General features: G+C 41.3%; 1 protein-coding gene across 1 annotated transcript in view; it reads left to right on the plus strand.

The window, feature by feature from the left end:
* Positions 1-24,532, plus strand: part of COL22A1 (collagen type XXII alpha 1 chain) — a 1,057,215-nt gene that overhangs the window by 971,793 nt on the left and 60,890 nt on the right. Inside the window, exons 44-50 of the mRNA XM_078686128.1 lie at positions 8,295-8,348; positions 11,903-11,956; positions 15,225-15,278; positions 16,938-16,991; positions 19,377-19,430; positions 22,088-22,141; positions 23,657-23,701. Of these exons, the coding sequence (XP_078542254.1) occupies positions 8,295-8,348; positions 11,903-11,956; positions 15,225-15,278; positions 16,938-16,991; positions 19,377-19,430; positions 22,088-22,141; positions 23,657-23,701 (369 nt within the window). The remainder of the gene's footprint in view (positions 1-8,294; positions 8,349-11,902; positions 11,957-15,224; positions 15,279-16,937; positions 16,992-19,376; positions 19,431-22,087; positions 22,142-23,656; positions 23,702-24,532) is intronic.

Genomic DNA, 24,532 nt, shown 5'->3' on the forward strand with positions numbered 1-24,532 from the left:
AAAGGATGAATTTAATAAAAAACAAACAAAAAAAAATAATTAAAAAAAAAAAAAAAAAAAAAATTATAACGTTAGGTAAATATAAATATAAATATGCTGTATGACAAGACAGAGGGACTTGATGATTTAGTTGTGATTTAATTTTGTCTCACCAAAATACAGTTAAAGGCTACGGGCACCACCCGGTTGCTCCGAAAGGCGAAGACATCGCCAGGTATGCAGGGTGGGTTCCTCGGGTGGGAGGGGTTCGAGGGGTGGGGGGTGCAAGGGGGCAAATAAAAAACAAAAAATCCTCATATATAAATAATTCTACACTGAACAAAGGCTTGGATGGGCATGAACCTATATTAGACCCATGATTAATTTATACAAACTTAAGGTCCTGTCATGGAACATTAACGGTATAGGGGAAAAAGTAAAACAGAACAGAATCTGCGAATTCCTAAAAAATTCAGATGCTCAAATTATAATGTTACAGGAAACACACTTAGAGGAGGCACTATGCAATTCTCTCTTTAAGAAATTAAGATGGGTTCAAGACATAATCAGCTCTAGGCAATCAGGTGTTACAAGGGGTGTTTCTATTATAATTCGGGCGAATAGCGGGATAAGCCTGAGAAAATTCGAGACAGATCAATCTGGAAGATGGTTAACTGCGGAAGTATTTATTCAAAATACCACCTATACAATTGCAGTGTACTATGGTCCAAATGAGGACGATCCTGTTCCACTGTCTAAATTGGAATTAGCACTATTTATGACAACTGGCCCTTTAATCTTAGGTGGTGATTTCAACTTGGTTTTTGACCAAAAATTAGATAGAACTTCTAAGGCGAAATACCATGCTCCCTTAAAATCACTTGCCATCTTAGACGTCCTAATGAAAGATTTCACTCTAGCAGACGTTTGGAGAAAAAAATACAAAAATAAATTAGGCTTCACTTTTTATAGCAAAAAATACAAGAATTACTCCAGAATAGATCATCTTCTAGTAGATCAGCACTTACTTAAGGACATCAATTACCTTTCCTTTACACCTACAGGCTTATCAGACCATGCTGTACTGGAAGTGGTAATTGAATTGAACATAACTTCATTAAAACCTAGGTGGACACTGGAGAGATCACTTCTATTAGATAATCAATTAAAAGAAGAAGTTAATGAAAAAACATCAGAGTTCTTCGCGATGAATTTAGGATCTGCCTCCCCCCAGGTTGTTTGGGAAACATATAAAGCCTATTTGAGGGGAGTTCTAAGTTCCCTAATGAGTTATAAGAGAAAGAGCATAAAAATAAAAAGAAGGGAAGATTTGGCAGTAATAACAAGAAAAGATCAAGAATTACAGAATGCAATTTTAGAGAACTCCAGCAGAGTACACTTGATAGAGAAGGAACTCATCGATTTACAGCTTCAATTAAAAGTATCGGAGGAGAGAATTCTTAAAGAAAAATGGGAGTCTAGTAGATTAAAAAATTTTGAGTACGGAGAAAAATGTGGAGCTCTTTTAGCCTGGAAAGCCAGAGAAGAGAGAACTAGAAATAACGTCAAAGTCCTATTACAAAGACAGACAGGAGAATTATTGGAAACAGACGTAGAAATCAGAGAAGAAGCAAGATCTTTTATGAGAAGTCTCTATACTGAGGATAAAGATCCTAAGGGGGAAGAGTTAGAATCCTGGCTGATAACAAAACATTTGCCGCAACTACCTGAAACAGATAAGGTGTACCTGGATAGTGAGATAACAGAAGGGGAAATCCTGAGTCAATTGAAGAAAATGAAAAAAGGGAAAGCGGCAGGCTCAGATGGGTTGCCAGTGGAGATCTATTTGGATAATAAAGACCAATTAGTGTCTCCATTAAAGGAACTTTTCAACCTTTTATTGATTCAGGGTTTCTCAGCACCTCCCTCATGGGGAGAAGCCATTATAACGCTCATACCAAAACCAAATAAGGATGTCAAAAGAATAGAGTCTTACAGACCTATTTCTCTGCTGAATACAGACATGAAGATTTACTCTGGTATTTTAGCAACTAGACTTTCGAAGGTTATTAAGTCTATAATTCATCCTGACCAGAGAGGTTTTATCCCAGGGAGGCAGTTAAATGAACTAACTTTTCAAGCAATAGGAGCTATAGACTACGCCAACGTTAAAAATCTCCCACTGGCCCTGGTCGCCATAGATGCTGCTAAGGCCTTTGATCAGGTCAATTGGAAGTATCTTTGGGCCTCTATGGCGGCTTTCGGGTTCCCTCAATTGTTCATAAAGGCGATTAGATCCCTATATTACAACCCAAAGGCTAAGGTTTTAGTTAATGGAATTCTATCTGAATGGTTCGATATATCCCGAGGTACCAGACAGGGTTGTCCCTTATCCCCTCTTCTGTTCGATGTTTATATGGAGCCTTTTGTTTGTGGGATTAGAGAGGACAATATTATCCAACCTTTTTTGCTCGGAAATCTGTCCTTGAAGGTGGCGTTATACGCAGATGATCTTCTTTTATATACCTCCGACCATTTAGTAGCAATACCAAGGTTATTTTATTTATCAAAAGAATTTGGGAAACTGTCAGGTTACCAGATAAATAAGGAGAAAACTGAGATCATGGGATGGAATAACAACGTACCTATATTAGGCGCTAATCAGAAAATGAGGTACCTGGGAATTTATTTAACCCAATCATTAAAAGACATTACATCACTCAGTTGGAATATGGTGGTTAAAGATATTAATAAAACATTGATAAGATGGGGAAACTTGCCCCTGAATATATTCGGTCGAGTTAACCTCATTAAAATGACTATTCTCCCAAAAGTGACTTTCCTATTCAACTGCATCCCCTTATCATTCTCACTGAAAGATATTAATACCTTGCAGGGTAAAATTGGATCATTTATATGGGCCTGTAAGTCTGCAAGAATCGCATGGAAGAAACTGAGGAGGGGTTTAAGTTTAGGAGGGCTTGCCCTCCCAGATCTCCTGTCATATTGTCACGCATTTCATTTCAGAAATTTTAGGATTCTTGCAAATAAGTTAGATGCATCATCACAGGGCCACTTGTTTCAAGCCTTATTAACTGACTTACCCTATGACCACGATTATTTTTTGTTTAAATTTGGAGACCAGAAATTTTTTAAAAAAATTCGCCTTAAAATCCTATCGACCGCACTAAAAAACTGGGGGTTCATCAGGAAGATATTTGATATCCCATATTACCATACATATACCCCAATTTGGGACTCTCCTGGTACATCTTTATGCCTCCAAGATCATCTGTCACAACCTTTGAGAAATGCTGGGTTAAAAATATGGGGTGATCTTAGGAGGGATTCGGGCCTGGTGGACTGGAATTCTTTAGCACAACTTACTGATGGGCAGTTAACTAGGTTCAAATACTATCAACTATCTTCCTGGTGGTCCAGTCAAAATATGCAAAAAGAGAAAGACACAGATATTTTTGACTATATAGGAAGGAGGGGGAAATGGGTAAAAGAACTCTCATTTTGGTATAAACTGTTGATCAAAGAAGAAGAGAGTAAAACCAATTCAGAGGTTATAAATGTATGGGGTCATTGTATACCGGACACTCCTGATGAAGTTAACAAAGTATGGTTAGATTCCTTTTTGTTGTCATCGAGGCTAATTAAGCCAGCAAATTTAAGACGTAACCATATATTTACGGCCTATAGAGTATATTGGACTCCGGCCAAACTGAACAAGATCACACGAAAAAACTATTATTGCCCCCGATGTAAACATAATGCAGCTGACGATATTCATATCTTTTTAGAATGTCCAGCCATTCAAGACTTTTGGAAAGCGGTTATGGATTTTTTGTCTGATGTACTATTAACGACTATTATTTGTTCCCGTAGACTTGTTTTTTTCGGTTTATCGAAAGATTATGATATCAATAGTCCGGACTCACAGTTTATTTTTTATATAATAATCATTGCTAGGAGACAAATTTGTATGGAGTGGAAGTCAGTGTCTCCTCCTCGCTTTGCAGAATGCCTGAAGTATATAATGGAAGTCTGTAAAATGGATTTGGCTGGTCGAATAGAGAACATTGAGAATGTTTGGTCTAAACTGGTGGTCTGGATAAATAGGTGAACGGTCCTGTGATTATGCCAGAGGTTGAGTCGGTCTTGTCCTCCACCAGGCCTAGGGCGCCCAATATAGGCTTGGAGGAGTGGGATAAGGAAAGCAGCCTACCTCTGGGACTTCTCTGTATGCTATGATACTGTCTCCATGGCGGACTCGATAAATGACAGTATAAGAGGCATCGGTGAGACCCATCTAGAGCAAATATATTCTGGTGGCAAATATGAGGACAAAAAAAGAAAAAAAAAAAAAAAAAAAAAAAAAAAAAAAAGAGGTGGAGAGTTCAAGGAAGCAGATGGTTGATATGGATTGATGTTAATGAGGGATGGTGAAATAAAAGAGCTTTGGTGGAGGTGGTGTGGGATATTAACGGGTTGAACCCCAAAGGGACCACATTGTGGGAAATAATAGTGAAAGGATGGAGATTTCCCTGAGCAGTATTCATCACTGAGCGTCTAGTGCATGGGACACTAAAAGCTTTGAGGATTAGGTATGGGGTTGATAGTTCTTTTTGCTGTTTTGCAATTTTATCTCTGGTGCGAGAAAGTGCCCTCTTTATGCATGGCTGCCCCCACTTTTGGCTGACCTACTGATGTGCTTCTGCCAATCAGGTACCCAGGCCCTATGTTCTTTCCCTAAAACTGCATTGAAAACAATTCCCAATTGACATCTCTGGCCACAGGTCAGCCACTGGTAAATGGTACCACAGGTACCCAGGGCACTATGACCAGGGAAGATCTCTTAGGGCTGCAGCACTTATTGTTCCACCCTTAGAGGCCCTGAACCGTTACACTTACACACGCAGCCTTTGCAGGCTGCGTGTCTTAGTGCAAAACAAAATGAAGAATCAACATGGCACACATCCCTGTGTGTCATACCTACAATCCACTGCCCTATACCAGTGTTGAGGGTACAGGTGCATGAGCCCTGTACCCCTACAGTGTCGAAGTCCATTCATAGATATTGTAAGTGCAGTGCTGCCATTAGGAGTATATGGTGCTGGGAGGTTGTCATTATGAACTCAACAGCACCATAATGGCTACACTGAAAAGTGAGAAGTTTGGTATAAAACTTCTCAGCACATTAAACCCAAATTGATGCCAGTGTGGGATTTAATCAAAAATGCACACAGAGGGCATCTTAGAGATGCCCTTGAAAAACAACCTACCGCTAGTGACCAGGCTGAGTGGCTGCTTTTAGCTGCCACCACCAGACATGTTTCTGGACCCCTGGGTCGAGAGTCTGCTGCTTTCAGGGCCTGAAACAATGCCCAGCCTGGGATGAGGTGCCATGCCTCCTCCTCCAGGAAGGGCAGGGTCCACGAAGGGGAAGCTTCAAAGGCTTGCCGCATTTGTGAGATTCACCAGACCACTTGCTGCTTTCAGCAATTGGTCCCCACTGGTTCTGACCCCACTTTGGGCGGGGGAACCGGTGGGAAAAACAAGTGAGGAAGAGAGGTGTGTCCACCTCTGCCAACTCCACCCTTCAGGTGGGAGAGACGAGGTGAAGCACACATCTCAATCCCCATCATCTTGCAGATGGGGGATCCATCCAACGAGGGAAATGCTTATGCCCCCCCCACTGGAGGGTGGCATCATAGGAGGTGTAACCACCCCAGGGAAGGGACCCATTGGTCCCAAACCTTTTATCTACCTGTAACACCCCTAAATCTAGTATTTAGGGGCACCACTGAACCTTGCTTCCTCAGACAAGAAACCAGAAGAAGAAGGACCGAACAGCTGTCCCAAAGCTAACAAGAGGAGGAACCCACTCACTTGACCCCAGCCCAACCGGCCTGTCCCCACCTCGAACCTGCTCCAGCAAAATCCTGGTGTATCCTGCAGCCAGCAACCTCAAGTAACCCAGAGAACCAGCCTGCCTTCAATCCCAAAGACTCTGTCTATCGTGAACACCGGATTCGTTCAACAACAGACTCCAGCTCCGCAAGGATCTGCCGGTTTGCCCCACTCTGCACCCGACTCCCACAGCCCGAGTTCGAGTGGCCCAATACGAAGAGGAGGTCTCCCGAGCGATCCTGACCCGAGGTCCCGTGATCCCTGGCCTGCCTCTAGCCGATGCCTGCAGCCTCAAACCGGAAGGTCCACCCAACCGCGACCAGGAGCTGATAAGAGGATCCGACCCTATAAGGCCCCCCTGCACCCGACACCCCATGGCCTTGGATGGCCCAACTGACGGTTCCTAACCAACCCCCAGCATCCCAACCTACCTCCCCAAGTGGTGGTCACTCCCAGAAGACCTTAGTCCCAGATCCTGCAGTATGTTTGCAAACCGGAGACTCCCCATTGAAAGATACACGGCAACAGACACTAAAACAGCACTCTGCACCCGGCTGCCCCAGTGCCGCTGATGGTGCATATTTTGTGCTGGCCTGAACCCCCATTTGCCCTGAGCTTAAGCCCAGGAGCTTTGCTTCCACAACCCAGTGGCCTGCTCTTCAGCAGCCACCAACTGGAGGCCACCTATCCCCCATTGGATAACGTTGGGCCTCAGCACTCTGCACCCGGCCGCCCTAGTGCCGCTGAGGGTGTAACAAGAGTGCATCCTTGACACTGGGAGACCCCTGTATTTAGCCCCAGAATACCAACTCCCACAACAAAGTCCATACCTGGTAACCAATAACACTATTTTCCTCCATATGATAACATTGACTATTTTTCTATGAAAAGTTTCTATGTGTGGAGTTGGAAATTCTAAGAAATCCTTTAAAACTGTTACTAAATAACCACAACCCTTTTACTTACCTGTTTACAGGAAATGTCCCAGAGCAGTATCCAGGTATACTGCACTATGTAAGAAAAGTAATCTGAAATGCAAATTACATGATATTCTACTAAAAGTCCTGCACAAAGTATATGTACTGCATTCTGAAAAGCATTGCATTATCAGTAACACTACTGTAATCAAATCAAAGTACATTTACAGTTACAATCCAAGCTGCATTACAACTGTATATTTTCTGCAAAGTATGTATCACTTGCCTGTGCCAGGCTTGCATGGTTCTAGGAAATAAAATAACTAAAAGAATATTTTTATACAAAAACAATTAGTCTGAAGTTCCGTCTTTGAGTGTGTGAATTCATTTGCTGACTGAGTGTGTACAACAAATGCTTAACACTGTCCTCTGATAAAGCCTTACCGCTCGACCACACTACAACAAATAGAGAGTGAGGTGCTATCGACTTTACCTCTGCCTACCCTTTGGGTTCTACTGTGCATACTATACCTCACTTTGGTATAGTATATCTAGATTCAGCTTCCTACATCTGTGAGCTTTGTTCTGTTGTAAAAAGTGGTTTTGTGCTCCTTTCCTTACATTGTGGCGATCCAGGTAAAATGAAATATGAGCCAAGGATGTGTTTTACCTTTAATAATGTGTGCAACTCTGCAAGGTTCCACATTGTATGTTTATTTTCCTTATGGAGGTTTGTATTTTCAGTTTGGAATCTTGCACCACCGCTAGGTAATGTTCGTGAGTAAACGTCCCTTTGTCAACAATGTGGCTCCCAGATATTCTTGATTGATAGCAGGTTGTGTGCCAGCATAGCATAGTACACAATGTACAGTTTTACTACATAGCAATGGTGGCACATCTTTATATGCACGAAGACCCCTTCTATGAATCCAGGTAATTAGGAAGTGGCTGAGTCATCAATACTTAGAAGGAAATGTTCTGTGCCTGTGACTGAAATTCAATGATGTGGAGTACCTCTTTTCACTAAATGAAATTGATTATTTAACTGCAAAACTAAAAGAAAGAGCAGTATGTGCTTGTGATTCATTAATTAAATCCACCCCACAGAATTCAGGACAAACCTTGGCTGCACATGGCAATAGTTCATTTGTAAAATATGTTTTTAAAAAATTAAGATCCATTGGTAAATCTACAACGAATATTACACACCCCACCAGGCGAAGAACCAGTAGGCTGTTCTTATATCCCACTAGGCTCATTGATATTAGATTCAAATTCACAAAGAACACTCACAGACACATATTCTACAACATGAGACATTGCATTAGCACTCCAAGCGTCACCACCTCTTGAGATGCCGCGTACACAGCACTTGTTCAATATGCATGCAGCAATTTAGAGAAATACCTTAATGTTCTTGTTTTTGACTCTTTGTGACCAGCATTGGTTGATATAAACATTTCCTATGTACTTTTTTAGGGGATAAAAGGTGATCGTGGAAATGATGGTGAAACTGGTCAAAAAGGAGAAAAGGTAAATATCTGGAAATCTCAAAGTCACATGACCATCATGGTAACGCGCGTGCATGTGATAGATGAGTGTTGCAGAAGCAGGTAATAGATGATGTCACTGAACAGGATACATTTGTTTTACAGTGTGGATTTAACAATTTTATATCATTTCATTGTTAAGATTTGAGGAGAGTATGCATACAGCAACCGTAAATAATTAAATAGCTACCTATGAGTACATGTACAAGAATAGACATAGCGTCATATAACCAGTGGGATTACTGAAAGCGACTGTCAGAGAGCTTTACATGAGCACCAGTTGTGTTACAGATGGACACATTCATTTTGTTAGGCATGGGGAATTTAAGTGATTTGCCCAGAATCACAGGATGTTGATCGTCCTTGCCAAGACTCTAACCCGGTTCACCAGCTTTGAGGTCCTCCGCTCTAGCCATTCGGCTCTTATTGATGTAGCCCATTATTTATGGTGCACACATCTCTCATCAACATTGCAAAAGTAGTCTGAGGGTGCATGTGACTGAATAGATAATTGCTTGCCTTTTCCAAATCATGTTTTTGGCAGTCTAATCTAGGCCAAAAATTGCCACTATTATGTTACAGACAGCATTGTGTCAGAAATGGGCAAATAATGTAAATAATTTCCACCAATAAGAATCACCATCAATATACCAAAGAGGGCATTATGTCAGAAACGGGTGCCTTCATGTCATAGTGTCCATGGTATGCAAACCACTATAGTTATGGAGACAGTATTATGCTCGGAAGAGGACACTATGCAAGAAATTACTACAATTAGAGAACAGTCAGCATTTGATTTGGTTTGGACACAATGATGCAGTGCCTCACCACATTATGACAAGAAGCTTTACTGTAATCCCTCTGAATGAGTATCCCTCTTATGCCAGGAATGGGCCCCATCATGCCTCAGATGGACCACATATAAGGGAAAGTGGAGGAGTCCATCTAATGCCATTGCTATCCTAAAATATAGTGGTGATAATAACCCTGTGTCTGCTGAGAAACATATTCATAGGATGATTGATGTAGACACAAGTCTTACTCACAAACTCTCCTTTATACTCTACCACACATGGTTGTGGTATGCATGTGGGTGCCTTTTAACATGAATGATGACTCATAAGAGTCAGAAGGCCAGTTTGCTATTTAGGATTAAGGAGCTCATGTGAGAGGTAAAGAAATCTTTAAAGTGCACATTAAATACAATTGGGAGGAGGGAGGTTGGTGGATTACCCCTCAGTTGGCTGAAAGATTGTAAGACGTAGTGGATCCAGGTTGTCTCAGTACCTTGCCAATCAGTGTGCTTAAAGAGATACAACAATCACTTCAGTTGATCATAGCACTAACATAGAGATTGGAAGATGTGAGGAGCCTCTGTCAAAAAGCAACAGATAGCCAGTCTGTGACATGTTGAGTCTAGATGCCTATACAAGAGTTGCCTAATAGTGGGTCAGTCTTAAGACCTGAGAATACTCATTGAGAAAAGCCTCTCTCATGCATATATCAAATCCCTAAAGTAAGCTGATTGCAATATGCATATCTCCATATTCCAGTTCTTCTGGTACACAAAAGCATATGTGTTCAAAATGAAGGGCAGACACTAGGGGCTCAATTTAAGAGTGAACTCCACTGTCATGATGACAAAGTTCCCTTGCTGCCAAGAGTATGGTCTGCCCGCCCAATTTGATTTGGACAGACCATAGTTTGATAACATGGTCAAACCTCGCTTGACAGCTCGACCTGGAGATGGTGGTGCCTGTCAATTATTGAAGTGCCTGCCGGGTAAATGGAAATTAAGAAATTAGTGTTAAGATTATTTAATAGCTTTTTTAATTAGGAAGAAGCTGAATTAGCCTTCTTTTCTAATGATCTTGCACCTACCTTTTTCTGAGGGAGATGGTGAAGCAGTTTTCACCTGCATCATTCATAACAACACATTAACCCCTTCGATGCGGATGACAAAGCCAGCTCGCCATGCGCGTTACCTGCGCTACGCGGATGACGAGCTGGCTTTGTCACGAACCGCATTTTTTTAAAATTTCAGCGCACAGCGGGAAAACCCGCTAGCGCGCATGCGGTTAATAACCTGTTTCAGAATTGGCTCAATTGATGGCTCCAATATTGTGTTGTATAGGTCTTGTCTCTGAAGTCTGCATGTCTGGTGGCATTAACTATGGCCAGAGGACTCAGTGTGTTTCAGGGTGCATGGTCCTCTCTCCATGCAGTTTCATAGCATATTGGCTTGAAAGGAATGCCAGGGCTAAACCTGTATTTAAAGGATCAGTTGCTCAAAACAAAATTGGTAACTAGGCCCCCTTAGGCTTACTGGGGTCCTCCATCTAAAGTTATTAGTCATTTCTGAGTAACATTTAAAAGATCCAAATATGCTGATAAAGTGGTATCCATTGAGAAGAAATCTTGGTTATGATGGATCTTTCGATCCCACTGCAGAATCATCATCGACTGTCTCCCCTCTAAGCCTGGAGATCTTCTAATGCCTAATATGCTCTTAATTTCTGGAAAGTGGAGCAGGTGGGGTGAGGAGCAGTATTCGTGCACCCAGTGCTGCTGCTACTTACTAGCTATTATGCCAAAATGTGGCATAAGGGGTTTTGTCTGTGACAGCATGTGAAAGGTTTTATGGACTCACAGTATGTGACTGGGATAGTGTACAGATGAAGAACCTGCAGAGTGAACACATTATCTGTCCGAAACAACATTATCACATGCATGTAAACTGTTCTTTGAAGTCGCACCTTGTGTATGGCAGCAGGTCGGCAATGCCTCAGCTGTACATTTTTAAGATCTGCACTTTTTGGCCACGGTGTAGGTAGGCATTTTGGTGTTTGGGGAAAGTTTATTTTCATGGTTGAGTGAGGCGAGCATGTGAAATGAAGGAGTTGGTTTTGAGCTTGCCTGGTGATAGGTAGCCGGATGTAATTGCCACAGTGCTCTCTTTGCTCGTTACCTTGACATAGTGGGAGTTAAAAAGTGCTATGAGCACTGATATTAATCTCCCCATACATCAATGAATGGGTAGTCTCTTGAGAAGTAAGAAACTATCATGGTTATCTGAGATTTAAAAAAAACTTGTGATTTCATCTCACTTTCTAATATTAGTGCCAATGTCTTGCTGACTTACCTTTTCCCCTCTTACACTATTCTTTTGTTCAGCTATTCAATTAAAACAATGTTTTCCTTTCAACATTTTACTTTTGTTTTGCTCTCTAGTTCTTTTCTACTTGCATTTAATACACTTTCCAAAGTTCTCATATTTTCTTTTACTGCCCAACGAGGTCAGCAGCATTTATGGCTTTCTGGTTTTTCTGATAATTGAATTATTTATGTAGCTAATAAAGGTGCATGTAGCAAGGTGGATCCCAATTGTACTAAATGAGTGAATGAACACTTGTTGAGACATGTAAACAAACTTGGTACGACTCTAATTGATTTATAACACAACGATCTTTAGGCCAATTTCTCTAGACTGTTTTTATTGAAATGTTATCAGTGACTTTCATATTTGCTTTTGTGCAGGGCCACACTGGTATTCCTGGCTTTATGGGATCTCCAGGTGATCCTGGACCACCTGTAAGTACTTATTGTGGTTATTGTTAAATGAAAGTATGGACAATTAAAATGCAATCTTGTGAAACTTTACTGATTTAATCATGAACCATGCATTGTTGTGCCAGTCTAACTTATGAAATATTTTTCTTGGTCATTTGAGACACGTCCTTGTTTAATAGCCCTTTTAAGGCAAGCATGAGGACTGGACTCAGAAAATCACTTGCAAATTCTCTGACTCCCTGGGACCAATAGCTGGTGGCCTGGTTGTGAGATATGACTAGTGATGTCTTTTCATGATACTTACATTTGGGACAGTTATATCCAGATCATATCACTGAGTGCCTTTCTTTAAAATGGCAGGAGTGTCCTAGGCTACATAGACGTTTCAGTTAAGATTTGATATCCGTCACAAACACTGTGTGCATTGTGTTATTGTCCATTATTTGGCAATCCTATGTCTTACCATTTGGTTTTAGATTAAGTATGACATTTTTGCTTGAAGCAAACAAGAAAGCTTCCTGGTGAAGAAATAATTCTCTCACCAGATTTATTTCCAGACTGGGTGCTCCATCATCTGACCGCAGTCATACCTGCCTGAAATAAACATGGACATCGTAAAAGAGGTTTCCATATAGGTTTAATTTAGACAAGCCAGTGGCATTTCTTTTACCAACAATAAGCAACGTTTGTGGCTCACAAAGTTTTGTTTTACACTAGGAAAATTATATTCTTACACATACATTTTCATGTTGGTAAATCAAGCCCCCGGAGCAAAAGTGGATACTCCAAGGTGGGAATAGTGTGTCAAATGTGTGGCCATCAAGAAACTATCTCACCGCCACCCTAAAGCATTCATAGATATAGTTCTTCCATTTGCATAAATCTGTTTCCCGGGTTGGAATGCTAAAGTAACACCACAAAATTGGTGAGAGTGTAGGCGAAGGACTTTCTCAACTGGGAAAAATGTTTCATCCCTTGAGAAAATATATGAAAAATAAGTCGAAGTGCTATTGCCCTCATGCAATTATTTCCCCTGACCTAAATGTTCTCTGGGCACACACTTAAAAGCATTTGTCTGCCCCTTTGCGACCAGTATTTTTGCATTTGGGATGCATCATCCGAAATGCAAAAATCGCAATTTAAGAAATCGCACAATTGCGATTACTTAAATTGCAATTGCATTTAAGGAATCTCAAATTGAGATTCCTTAAATGCAATGCATCAAAGTAAACAAATTAGCGATTTCGCTAATAGGGGGAGCAAATTACCATGAAGTTGAACTTCATGGTAATTTGCAAAAACTTTGAAAAATGCACTAAAGTGCATTTTTCAAAGTTCCATTTTACACACACACATGCCCTTGGGGCATGTGTGTGTGTGCAAGATGTTCTCATATGCAGATTTCAGGGGTGCAACAGGGTGTCCTTTTGACACCCTGGCACCCTTGAAATTGCATTCTCAATTTGCGTTTCTCTAATTGAAAATCGCAAATTGAGAATATCTGCCCATTCATTCCTATGATGAATGGGGAGGTATTCCCTAATTGCGACTCGCAATTTACAAGTCGCAATTAAGGAATGCTTAGAAATCGCAAATTTGTTTGCGATTTTGACATGCATAGCCTTTTGCTATTCCTTATTAGCGAATCCTTATTTTTCGCTAATAAGGAATCGCAAATGGCATTGCTGATGCATCTATACCTTAGTTGCTTTGCAAAATTTTGAAATGGGTTGAGTGCCAATCTAACCTACCTAATTATTATTCATCAAGTTGGCTGCAAATAACAATTCACTTCCATTTGTCACAATCATATGGTTAGTGACCTGTAACTAAGATTTTCTTTTATGTTTCTGAGGCAGTTAGCAGTGTCGGCCCACAGCTTCCTCTCTCTGTAACTTTTTTCACCATTCACGAAGGAGAGGGGGTGCAAAGTTGACCCCTTCCCTTTCTGAATGAGTTACCACCACAGCTTAGGAGTATATAACTTCCCACTGGTGTACATCCAGAGCTCGGGTAACAAACGATTAATATATGTGGTACCAATTCACAATTTGGAAGGGAGCCCTATAGCAATGCTCTTTCAAATTGTATATCGGTATATATTTGCAATCCCATTTTAGGAGTCAGTATTTAGGTAAAACCTGAAATGGGATGTGTACATCGGAAAAATCTATTTTGCAGTTGTAAAGGCTCTTATTTAGAGATTCAGAGCATTTGCAGCTCCAAATAGCTTAGTACATCTATCCCACAGTGACAGTATCTGAAATTTCAGTTTTAATAAGAACTGTTCCATAAAAATCCATTTCAGGATAGCCATTTGTGTAGGGTATGTGACTGTGATTGACTTATAACACCCAACATTGTCACACAAGTTCCCTCATTTGAGCCTCACCACTTCCTTATTGATAGATCCTGTCAGATGTTTTAAAATGGCCGTGCAGCTCTGGAGGTCAGGTCTTCGGCATGCATGAATCCTGAGTTTTTGCTGGACTGTTCTGGGCCTGGCAGGGCACTGTGAGTGTGCTGAACATCCTTACAGGAAGTTAGAATAGACATAAGACAGAGCTTCACTTCAACCTCTTGGAACCCCATAAGTGACCCATCCTTTAGCGTTGCAGCCTATTGGAAATCAATCTACAGATACCCTAGGGACAGTTGCTTGCTAATAAGGTGATGGTGTGTGACTATGATTAACACAACTTCACAAATAGCTATAAACATTCAGATTTTCCATTAAAAGCCATGAAAGTGTCCCCCTAGTCTCAGTACCCAGTTACCTAGGCCACTCATTGCTTTGTTTTTTACTCTAGACGTTTATGCAGCTCTTAAAATCCAATGTTATTTTACCGGCTTCCTGTCTGTGTTCTTTAGGCCTCATTCATAAAACTTCAGTTGCAGCCTCACTCAATTGTGGTTGCATCTCTTTGGGTTAGTGTGGTTGGCCATGTTTTCTTTGTTGTATATATGTGTGATTGCTTGCAGAATGTCTGTGGGTTACCCTGCCATGGGGTTTCAAGTGTGATGTTAAAGTGTGACGCCTGAGTGCTGTACACCCCTTGCGAGCGTTGTTTGTCTACCAACACTTAACCTGAAGAAGCCTAGATTAAAGAAGTTACTTGTTATGAGTACCTAGAGCAATAGTCTTCACTACAGGGCATGCAAATCTTCAGTTAGCTCTGAAGGTTAATGTTGGAGGCCAAAGCTTAATGAATGGACATTGACTGTCTTTAGTGTTTATTATTAGGTCTCCAATAGGATTGACTTTTCTTTTAAATCTCATTGAATTCAGGGCAACGTTGGAGCAGCAGGTCCTTCCGGGCCACCAGGGTTACCAGGACCATCAGTAAGTATAGGATATACCGCACAAAAAACGATAGTAGCATGCCTTAAGAACCTGTTATTTGCCATTCCTCTCTTCTGGATTACACTCCATACATGTGTTCCACTGTCTTCTTAATTAAGATTTATTATTAAAATTTTCTATGACTTGAAGCAAGAATGTTTCACGCACTGAGCTCTTAGTAAGGGCTTCATGAGTTACAAAATCGCAAAAATGAGGACCTTATAATATTACATTCAGTATATATTTTCAGTGGACGAAGGGCTTCAGGCAACATTTGGACAAGATTCCTTGTCCCAGAGCCACCTTCAACCAATCCAGCAAGCACACTAGCCAGGGTTACAACAGCAACAAAGCATGATGCGCTCCAAATAACTTTTTTAGAATTATTATTTTGAGGTTTTTTAAAGAACTCAGGGGCATATTAGCAAGAACCTTGTTAAAATTATCGCCGTTTTATCGGCAGGAAATTGCCGCTAAAACGGCGATAATGGGCTTGCTAATATGCGTTATAGAATTCCAATAGAAGCCCAGGTTAAATGTCCTGCACATCTAACCTGGGCTTCTATTGGAATTTCTATAACGCATATTAGCAAGCCCATTATCACCGTTTTAGCGGCAGTTTTTTTTGCCGCTAAACCGGTGATAATTTTAACGAGGTTCTTGCTAATATGCCCCTTATCTCCACCAGTGTGAACCTGGGAGTAACTTACACAGACGGAGGGCTGTCAGTAGTCACCATAGTTTCCATGCTAGCGGTGGTTTCTGCCTTCTGCTTCTGTTGGCATGGGGGATCTCTCCGCGTGATGGATTTGTATGAAGAGACTTAGTTAGGAGGACCACTGGATGCATTGGTGCAACCCTGGTGTAGGTAGGCCCGTCGTGGGACCGGTCTAAGGTGTCTGAGCATCAGGTGGCTAGTTAAATCAAGTGATGGGGAAACATAATGGGGCTAGTTTACAAGACAATTTATGAGAAATGGAAGCTAAAGATCACTACAAGACTACTACTGTACATACCACAAAAGGCCTTTCTGAAGAGGCGCCCTTGACTTCCCAGGACATTCCATTTGCAAGAACCAAGGAAGTCCACCACTATGCTGACATGTGGATGTCGGTTGCAGATGGAGGATTTCTGAGGGGTCAGTCCTGCACATGGAGGAATCACCGTGGTTTCCCATTTCCCTTGTTTCATTTTGCTCTCCTCTCTTCTCACTTGCAGACTCGTGTCAAATATGTGCTGGAGAAGAATTATTATATTTACTTCAGACTTGCACAACATTTTCGGTTTAAAATAGCCCTGCTAATTACAGTGATTTAGTTTAGCAAACCGCTGGTGACGTTTGCATACATAGAACTGGTACATTTGATTCGTAAAATTAAATTAATATGCAGAGGGCTCACTTTGTTCAAGAAATACGGATTCACTGAGTACGGTAATAAACCTGAAATTATATAGATGTCAAGATTCCAAAGTGTGCCAATGCTCAAAGTTGTTGTTGCAAAAGCCAGGTGTGTTGAATAATTTGTGGGTCAATTTCACACCCAATGATAATATCCTCGAATAGATATTCTTAATGTCGTTGCTTAGAATTCCGTGTATTTGGTCTGCCTTATGAAAAAATAGTTTTGCCTTAAAGGTTGTTATGTCTTTTGATTTTAGGGAAAAGAAGGCCCGTCAGGTCCACAAGGTCCACCCGGATTGCCTGGACTTCCCGTAAGTGATGAAGACATTAAATAAAATACATTTCTCAACTAGTACTTGCTGTGTGTGCAGGAAGCTCGGCCATGTGCACTTCCAGAGCTAGACTATGTGAATAATTGGCATTAATGACATGCTGCTGGAGGGAAACAACCGTTACAACGCAACTTTTACCACAAACTACTTTTACAACGCAACTATTACAACGCAGGATCCTTTACGAATGCCTTTACAATGCATGACATTACTTCGCAGATGCTTTTACAACGCATGCCATTACAACGTAAGTATAGGTAAGTATATAATTTTAATAAAACTTTTATTTAATTAAAAAAAAATTTTATTAAATATTAATAACTTTATTAATTTTTTTTAAATAATAATTATTAAAAAAGTACTTTATATAAATTAAAAAAAATGTTAAGTAATTTTAATATTAATGTAAAAAGTTTTTTAAAAGTTTTTTAAAAAAGTTTGTAATTTTTACACCTACACTATCCAGCACTTACCCTACTATTACACCCCACTGGAGTTAGAATAGTAATTTTTACCCCTACACTATCCAGCAGCACTTACCCTACTATTACACCCCCCTGGAGTTAGAATAGTAATTTTTACCCCTACACTATCAAGCACTTACCCACTTCTATTACACCCCCCTGGAGTTAGAATAGTAATTTTTACCCCTACACTATCCAGCACTTACCCTACTATTACACCCCCCTGGAGTTAGAATAGTAATTTTTACCCCTACACTATCAAGCACTTACCCTACTATTACACCCTCCTGGAGTTAGAATAGTAATTTTTACCCCTACACTATCCAGCACTTACCCTACTATTACACCCCCCTGGAGTTAGAATAGTAATTTTTACCCCTCCACTATCCCGCACTAACCCTACTATTACACCCCCCTGGAGTTAGAATAGTAATTTTTACCCCTACACTATCCAGCTCTTACCCTACTATTAAACACCCCTGGAGTTAGAATAGTCATTGTTACCCCTACATTATCCAGCACTTACCCTACTATTACACCCCCCTGGAGTTAGAATAGTAATTTTTACAGCACTTACCCTACTATTACTCCCCCCTGGAGTTAGAATATTATTTTTAAACACCTACATTATTGTTAAATTAAATATATATATATATATATTTAAAAATTATTTAAAAAAAATACATTAATTAAATTAAATTAATTAGAATAAATTAAATTATATACTTACCTATACTTACGTTGTAATGGCATGCGTTGTAAAAGCATCTGCGATGTAATGTCATGCGTTGTAAAGGCATTCGTTGTAAAGGATCCTGCGTTGTAAAAATTGCGTTGTAAAGGTAGGCGTTGTAAAAGTATGCGTTGTAACGTCATACATCCGCTGCTTGATGCTCCTTATGTGTTCAATCAATCAATCAATCAATCAATTAGGGGCTTATACAGTCCGGCTATTCGCCCGTGTGGGTATAAAGGCGTTGGGTGGTGGGGCGGGTGGCGCTGCTAATTCCTATAGGGGTAGGATCATTCGAAAAGCCAGGTTTTTAATTGGGTAAGTGACGCGGATGCCTGAGGTGGAGGGTAGGATGTTCTAGATCTAATTCCACTCAGTTTATGCTCTTGGAGACGTATATCCCACCCATATATCTTGACAGGCATAGCAATAATCTGGCTCTGTGTAACACACACACATACACAGGTATGGTGTATGGGGCAGGTGAGTGACATTTTCTTGCTGTGTCAGCCATCAGCCTGGCAACTGTGTGGCACAACCCCACCTCATCCATTGGTTACGTCATGGGCTGAATTATTTTGTAATGTGCATTTGTTGCAAAGCCTGTAATTTGTGCTCGATGGTGGTGTAGGGGTCAGTGCAGCTTTGTGTTAGGTACTTCACTGTAAACAGCTTTGGGAGGTGGAACTATTTATCACTGGCAAAGACTCAGCAACAGGATTTGTTGACTTTCATTTTCCCTACTATGAGTAGTGCACCAAGTGGTACCTACCTCCTTGTATAAAAAGCGCGTGGAGCTGAGGGAAATGTCACGCCTTCGCTGACAGCAGTGATCGCACAAGAAGGGTCCTTCTCAAGGAAATGAGAGACGAATATATTCTGATTTGATGAAAAACCTTTTCATCCAGGGAAAACAAACAAAGGTTATGAGCCATAGCGAGTGGCAGTGAAGCTCTAGATCGAAGGCAGAGGCAAAGTAATGCTCTAAATGTATGCTGAGCCTGCTTTACATGAAGCAACGTGTGCGATTAAATCGAGTTTCATAAGAGAGACGTGAGAACTGATCTGAAATTGGCGTTTGTAAGTTATTCATTACTTTGTAACAGTTCACCTGGTTGAAATGGTTAATTAGCGTAGGAGAGCCTGATGTGTGTTTTTCACTTGCAGGGCCTAGCTGGAAAAGACGGAAAAGAGGGAAAACCAGGACCTCCAGGAGAAGCAGTATGTATACAACTTTTATTTTCACTTTCGGAATTTTATGAATAGATTAACCCAATAATGCGAAAAACAGAGGAGGTAACGTAGGCTGACCCAATAATGCTTAACCAAATAATGCGACAAACAAAGGAGGTAACATAGGCTGACCCAATAATGCGACAAACAGAGGAGGTAACATAGGCTGACCCAATAATGCTTAACCCAATAATGCGACAAACAGAGGAGGTAACGTAGGCTGACCCAATAATGCTTAACCCAATAATGCGACAAACAGAGGAGGTAACATAGGCTGACCCAATAATGCGACAAACAGAGGAGGTAACGTCGGCTGACCCAATAATGCGACCAGCAGAGGAGGTAACGTAGGCTGATCCAATAATGCGACAAACAGAGGAGGTAACGTAGGCTGACCCAATAATGCTTAACCTTATAATGAGACAAACAGAGGAGGTAACATAGGCTGACCCAATAAGGCGACAAACAGAGGAGGTAACGTAGGCTGACCCAATAATGCTTAACCTTATAATGAGACAAACAGAGGAGGTAACATAGGCTGACCCAATAAGGCGACAAACAGAGGAGGTAACGTAGGCTTACCCAATAATGCGACAAACAGAGGAGGTAACATAGGCTTACCACCGCTCATTTTCACTAAACCCTTCAGTTCAGTACCTTGGGCATCGGGGATGGGAACAATAACACTTTTTCTAAATAATGCCGAAAGATATTTGTATGTACAATTCATCAACGGACACCTATGTAGATTGTCAGTGACTGAGGTAAAAATGTAGTGTGGTCCAGGATACCATGAAACAACTTTGATTAGGTTTTTTGCACGAAAAGAGAGGAATAAAAATATCTCAAGGACAGAAAGTTAGTACTGGTTTAACGTCTCAAAAAGACTTTACCTTGACACAGGCAATGCACAGAACATTTGACTTCAGTGACTGAGAAGAGTGACAAAGAAGCAAAGTGTGCTCTGAACAGCAAACCAGCAATAACAACAATATAGGAGAAGCATATCAATGTGCAAAACGAGCTTAATTACAAGCGTATAACTGATAAGGAATCAGAGATCAAGAGAAAGCAATAACAGGTTCAAAGTATAAAGAATGACAAAAAATGTTCACTGCTAAACGACGCTATATTCGAAATAAATACATCATGAATGTAAACCCAATCATGATGGAAATTACTACCATCAAAAATGAATAGATGAATATAACATAAAAAACAAAGATTATGGCAACTGTCACTAATGGAAATGAATGATAAAAAACGACAATTGTCATCAATGAAAATATTGGTCAAGAGGAAACTTTAAAACTTTTTGGAAGCAAAAAAAAAGTCAAAACATTCCCAATGAACAGGTACAAGTGCTACCTTAGAAATCATTTGAAAAAATCAAAAAGGAATAGTGGTGATAAAGTTTCCAAGTGACTGTCATAAAGTTAATCATAACTTCAAACTCCCTGGTACCTCTTTTCTGCATTACCGGTAAAAACTTCGTACTTGTATAGCGCACTTATACCCTGAGGCCTCTAGTCACTGTACGCATACCGCTGTGGAACCCTTCCTGGCTTTTCCTTGTGAAGTGTCCCCTCCTGGGCACCCCCAAGGTGAAGCCAGGCATCCCAGCGCTGTTGGGGCCGTTGTGGAAATTAATCAAGCTTTTGCCTAGAGTTGGGCCCATGATTAGATTAGGCACCGAGGCGAGAATAATCGGGTCCGAGGAAATTGAGCCCAAGACCCGCCGAGGCGGGAATTGAACTCTGGTCCCGGGACAGACCTCTGCATCCGGGTCTGCCGCTCTAACCATTGAGCCACACTTCTCCTCCAGTCAGATACTAACTGGAGGTCTGCCTCACTGAAGGATTAGATTTTGGCACTTACAATCGATTATGGAGCTACATAATCTTCAGCTGCACCATCCTGGGGGTTGCACTCAACCTGAGTTGCTCCAAGCTGTGTACCTACGGTAAGAGTTATTGCTAGTGCAGGCAAGTCCACATTTGAAAGCTATGTATGGATCAAGCTCTCTTTCTGCACCTGCGAATTGACATGGGCTTGCCAGCTTGAAATTTTAAATTATGTTTTTGGCAAAGTTGCTTTTACACATTCTTCACCTGTGTTCTTGGGAGGTCTCCAGTGGGAGGTGGCAAGAGCATTCCAGCCTAGAAACCCAGTCCACAATAAACTGGTCCACCCTCACACCTGCAATTTTCTTCATGATTCATTTGAATACACACACCTTCTCTGCACCAGAGCTACCTGGAGCAAGCGCTCCCAGCAGACACACACACACGTTTCAAAGAGGACCCGGGCCTCAAAATCGCCAGGACCAAATTCAGTCGGGTGACTGATTAAAGCTATTGTCCACAGACCTCCCGGAAATTTCCTCAAGGAAATGCAGGTGGACACAGGTCTGTAAAATTCTCAATTATTACCTCAATGGTTGAGCTGAGATTACATTGAACTGTTCTTCTCCTCTTCGGTCCTGAACATCTACAAGATGCTTGTGTTCGACTGTGTAAACTGCAGTCCCTCCATGACATTAGACAACTTACTATTCCTCAAATATGCTGGAACATGTCCCTCCTCACACTTACATTCACAGGAAAGTTATGCAAGTAATACCCCATGTGCTCTTTTCTCCTCAGGGCGCACCAGGAGAGCCTGGACCTGCTGGAAGAGAAGGCATGAGAGGATTGCCGGTAAGTATGAGTTTGCTCATAATTCTTGGAAAACGTATTTGAGAGAAATCCAATATAATTAATTAGCCTGTGTACGGTATAAGAGTGAATGTGGAAGCAGAGACAGCAAATTATGAAATGAAGGTCAACCAGAGATGTCTCACAAATGACAGGAACATTATTTTCCAAATATATATATAAGTGAGGTGGTACATTTTAAATTATATTACTAGTGGATCCACAATCTTCTAATTTGCTTTTATGTCCTGACTCGCACCTCCGCCACTGACCTTCATATATACTGCATAATGCCATGGATGTTGGTGACAGGTTAAAATAACCAGTCATGGCCTCCCCGGTGTGCACAGGGCCGGACTGGCCTTATATTCCGGGCATTTCCCTCTTAATAAGGAGCCCATAAAAGCTAATTTGAAAGCCCAGGGCCGTTCTTGGTGCCTTAAATCACTACCCCCAGCTACCCAATGTTAAATGCTGAAGGCTCAGGAGTCTTCAAGAGCGAGTGAGAGAAAACGGAAAGAAAGTTAGAGAGAAAGTGATCACAGATGAAAAAAGAGGATAAAGAGAGAATGGATGAAAAGTGAGGGATTGCACGCGAAAACGAATGTAGCTTATCAAGTTTGATCATTTTAGCCAGGGCTTCTTTTGGTTCCCTAGTCCAGCCCTGTATGGGCAATACCACTTCACTTCAGCCAAATCGCTCCATGGGCATGATCAGAGATGCTACCGTGGGCTCAGATGCGGTCCATTGTGGACAAGAAATGCGCCGCTTCTTTGCACTCTACCCCCATGCTATCCCTATTTGCATAGATTTTATGCCTGGCACGTGCATAAGTTACACCTTGTTTTTCAGTAGTGGATGTGCAGATATGCTCTGTGAATTGTACTAGGCCTGAATATGCATTTTCTATATTATTCATGCTCACGTTTGGTGCAAAAGCAGGCTATTAGACCCAATGGTTAGGCACACGAACAGAGTTATACTAGAGTGATTCTTTTTGTGCATGTTCACTTCTCGAACTGTGATTGTAGCTTGTCCTGCAGTCAGTGATTGATTTATGTAGGCTTCTATGCGATGACGCCCAGGTTCTTCCAGGCAACCATCCTCCACCCCTCCCTGTCTCTGATCACTGACTGCCCAGCAGGAGAGGCTGCCAAGTGCAGCTCTTAAATATAGGTTACCTTGGAATACATTTAGATCTGTGCATACCTGCTGCATAATGCAACAGGCATCCTATCTAGACACTCTTGTTCGATAACCAGATAGTTGTTTCAAAAGAGGATGAAGACAAAAGATGTTCGTTTCTCACAGAAGTGACAGATTTAGGTTGCAAAGACCCAATACTATTATTCATGGAGTGAAAAAGTTGCTTTTAGAAATATAAGCCAAAGGCATTCTGTCAGCAGTTTGGTTCCGATTTAGAAGGATCTGATGGTACCATCTGTAATTGGTTACACGCCCACATCAGAGGGCAAGTGGGTGATGCTCACACAGTAATGTTCGCTTCTGTCTTTCAGGGGTTCAAAGGTCACCGGGGAGAAGCAGGAGCACCAGGGGAAAGGGTATGTTTGAAACTCTTTAATTATTTTTCAACTTGACTAATTTACTGCCTCGAAGTGCTGTAATGATGACTGTGTTTATAACAAGCTCGGCTCACTCTCTAAACAAACTGATGTAAAATGTGCATTCTTCAGCTGAAAAGTGTAGCTGGTAGTAGGTAATTTTTTTAAAACTGCTGATTCTTCTGTGGTCCTATCAGGATGGTTTCTGATCAGGATGCAGTTGCCCGATAGCTTGCTGACATTCAGCATGATACCTGCATACCCATCTTCTTAGTTCTCTGTTGGGAGGTAGAGGTCCACACTTGTGTGACAGATCAGGTCATGGATGTTATTGTGATTCTCATTCATTGGTCTAGCTGTAATGAGGATGCAGGACAGGCATTGGTTAGAGGATGCAGAGAAGGATGATGATTGGTGGATAATGGTAGAATGGGAAGAGAGTAAGCAAGAAGGGTGGGAGTTGAGAGGATTGGTAAAAAGAGTGGGTAAGGATGCTGGATGGGCAGATTGAGAGGGAAAGGCAAGGAACTGCCGATAGGGTGGAAAGGGTGAGCGAGGAGTGGAGGTGGGTGGAGAGGGATTTCTGTGCGAGGGGATTGAGGCGAAAGATGTAGATCTTCTGTATGGTACCTTGTGGTGTGAAGTGAGGGTGACAGGAGAGGTCTGACAGTGGAGATGTAACAAATACAAGTTTGTTGGATGGATGGAAAGTGAGTTAGAAGAGAAAGCTCAAAAAGGAGTGAGGCATATGGGGTAACAAGGCACAGGTGGAGCTAAAGCTCAGTGGAAAAACCAAGGCAGAACTCTTTTGAATATGCAGGTAGCTGTCAA

This window comes from Lissotriton helveticus, chromosome 4_1, assembly GCF_964261635.1.
Source record: "Lissotriton helveticus chromosome 4_1, aLisHel1.1, whole genome shotgun sequence".
Classification (NCBI taxonomy): Eukaryota; Metazoa; Chordata; class Amphibia; order Caudata; family Salamandridae; genus Lissotriton; species Lissotriton helveticus.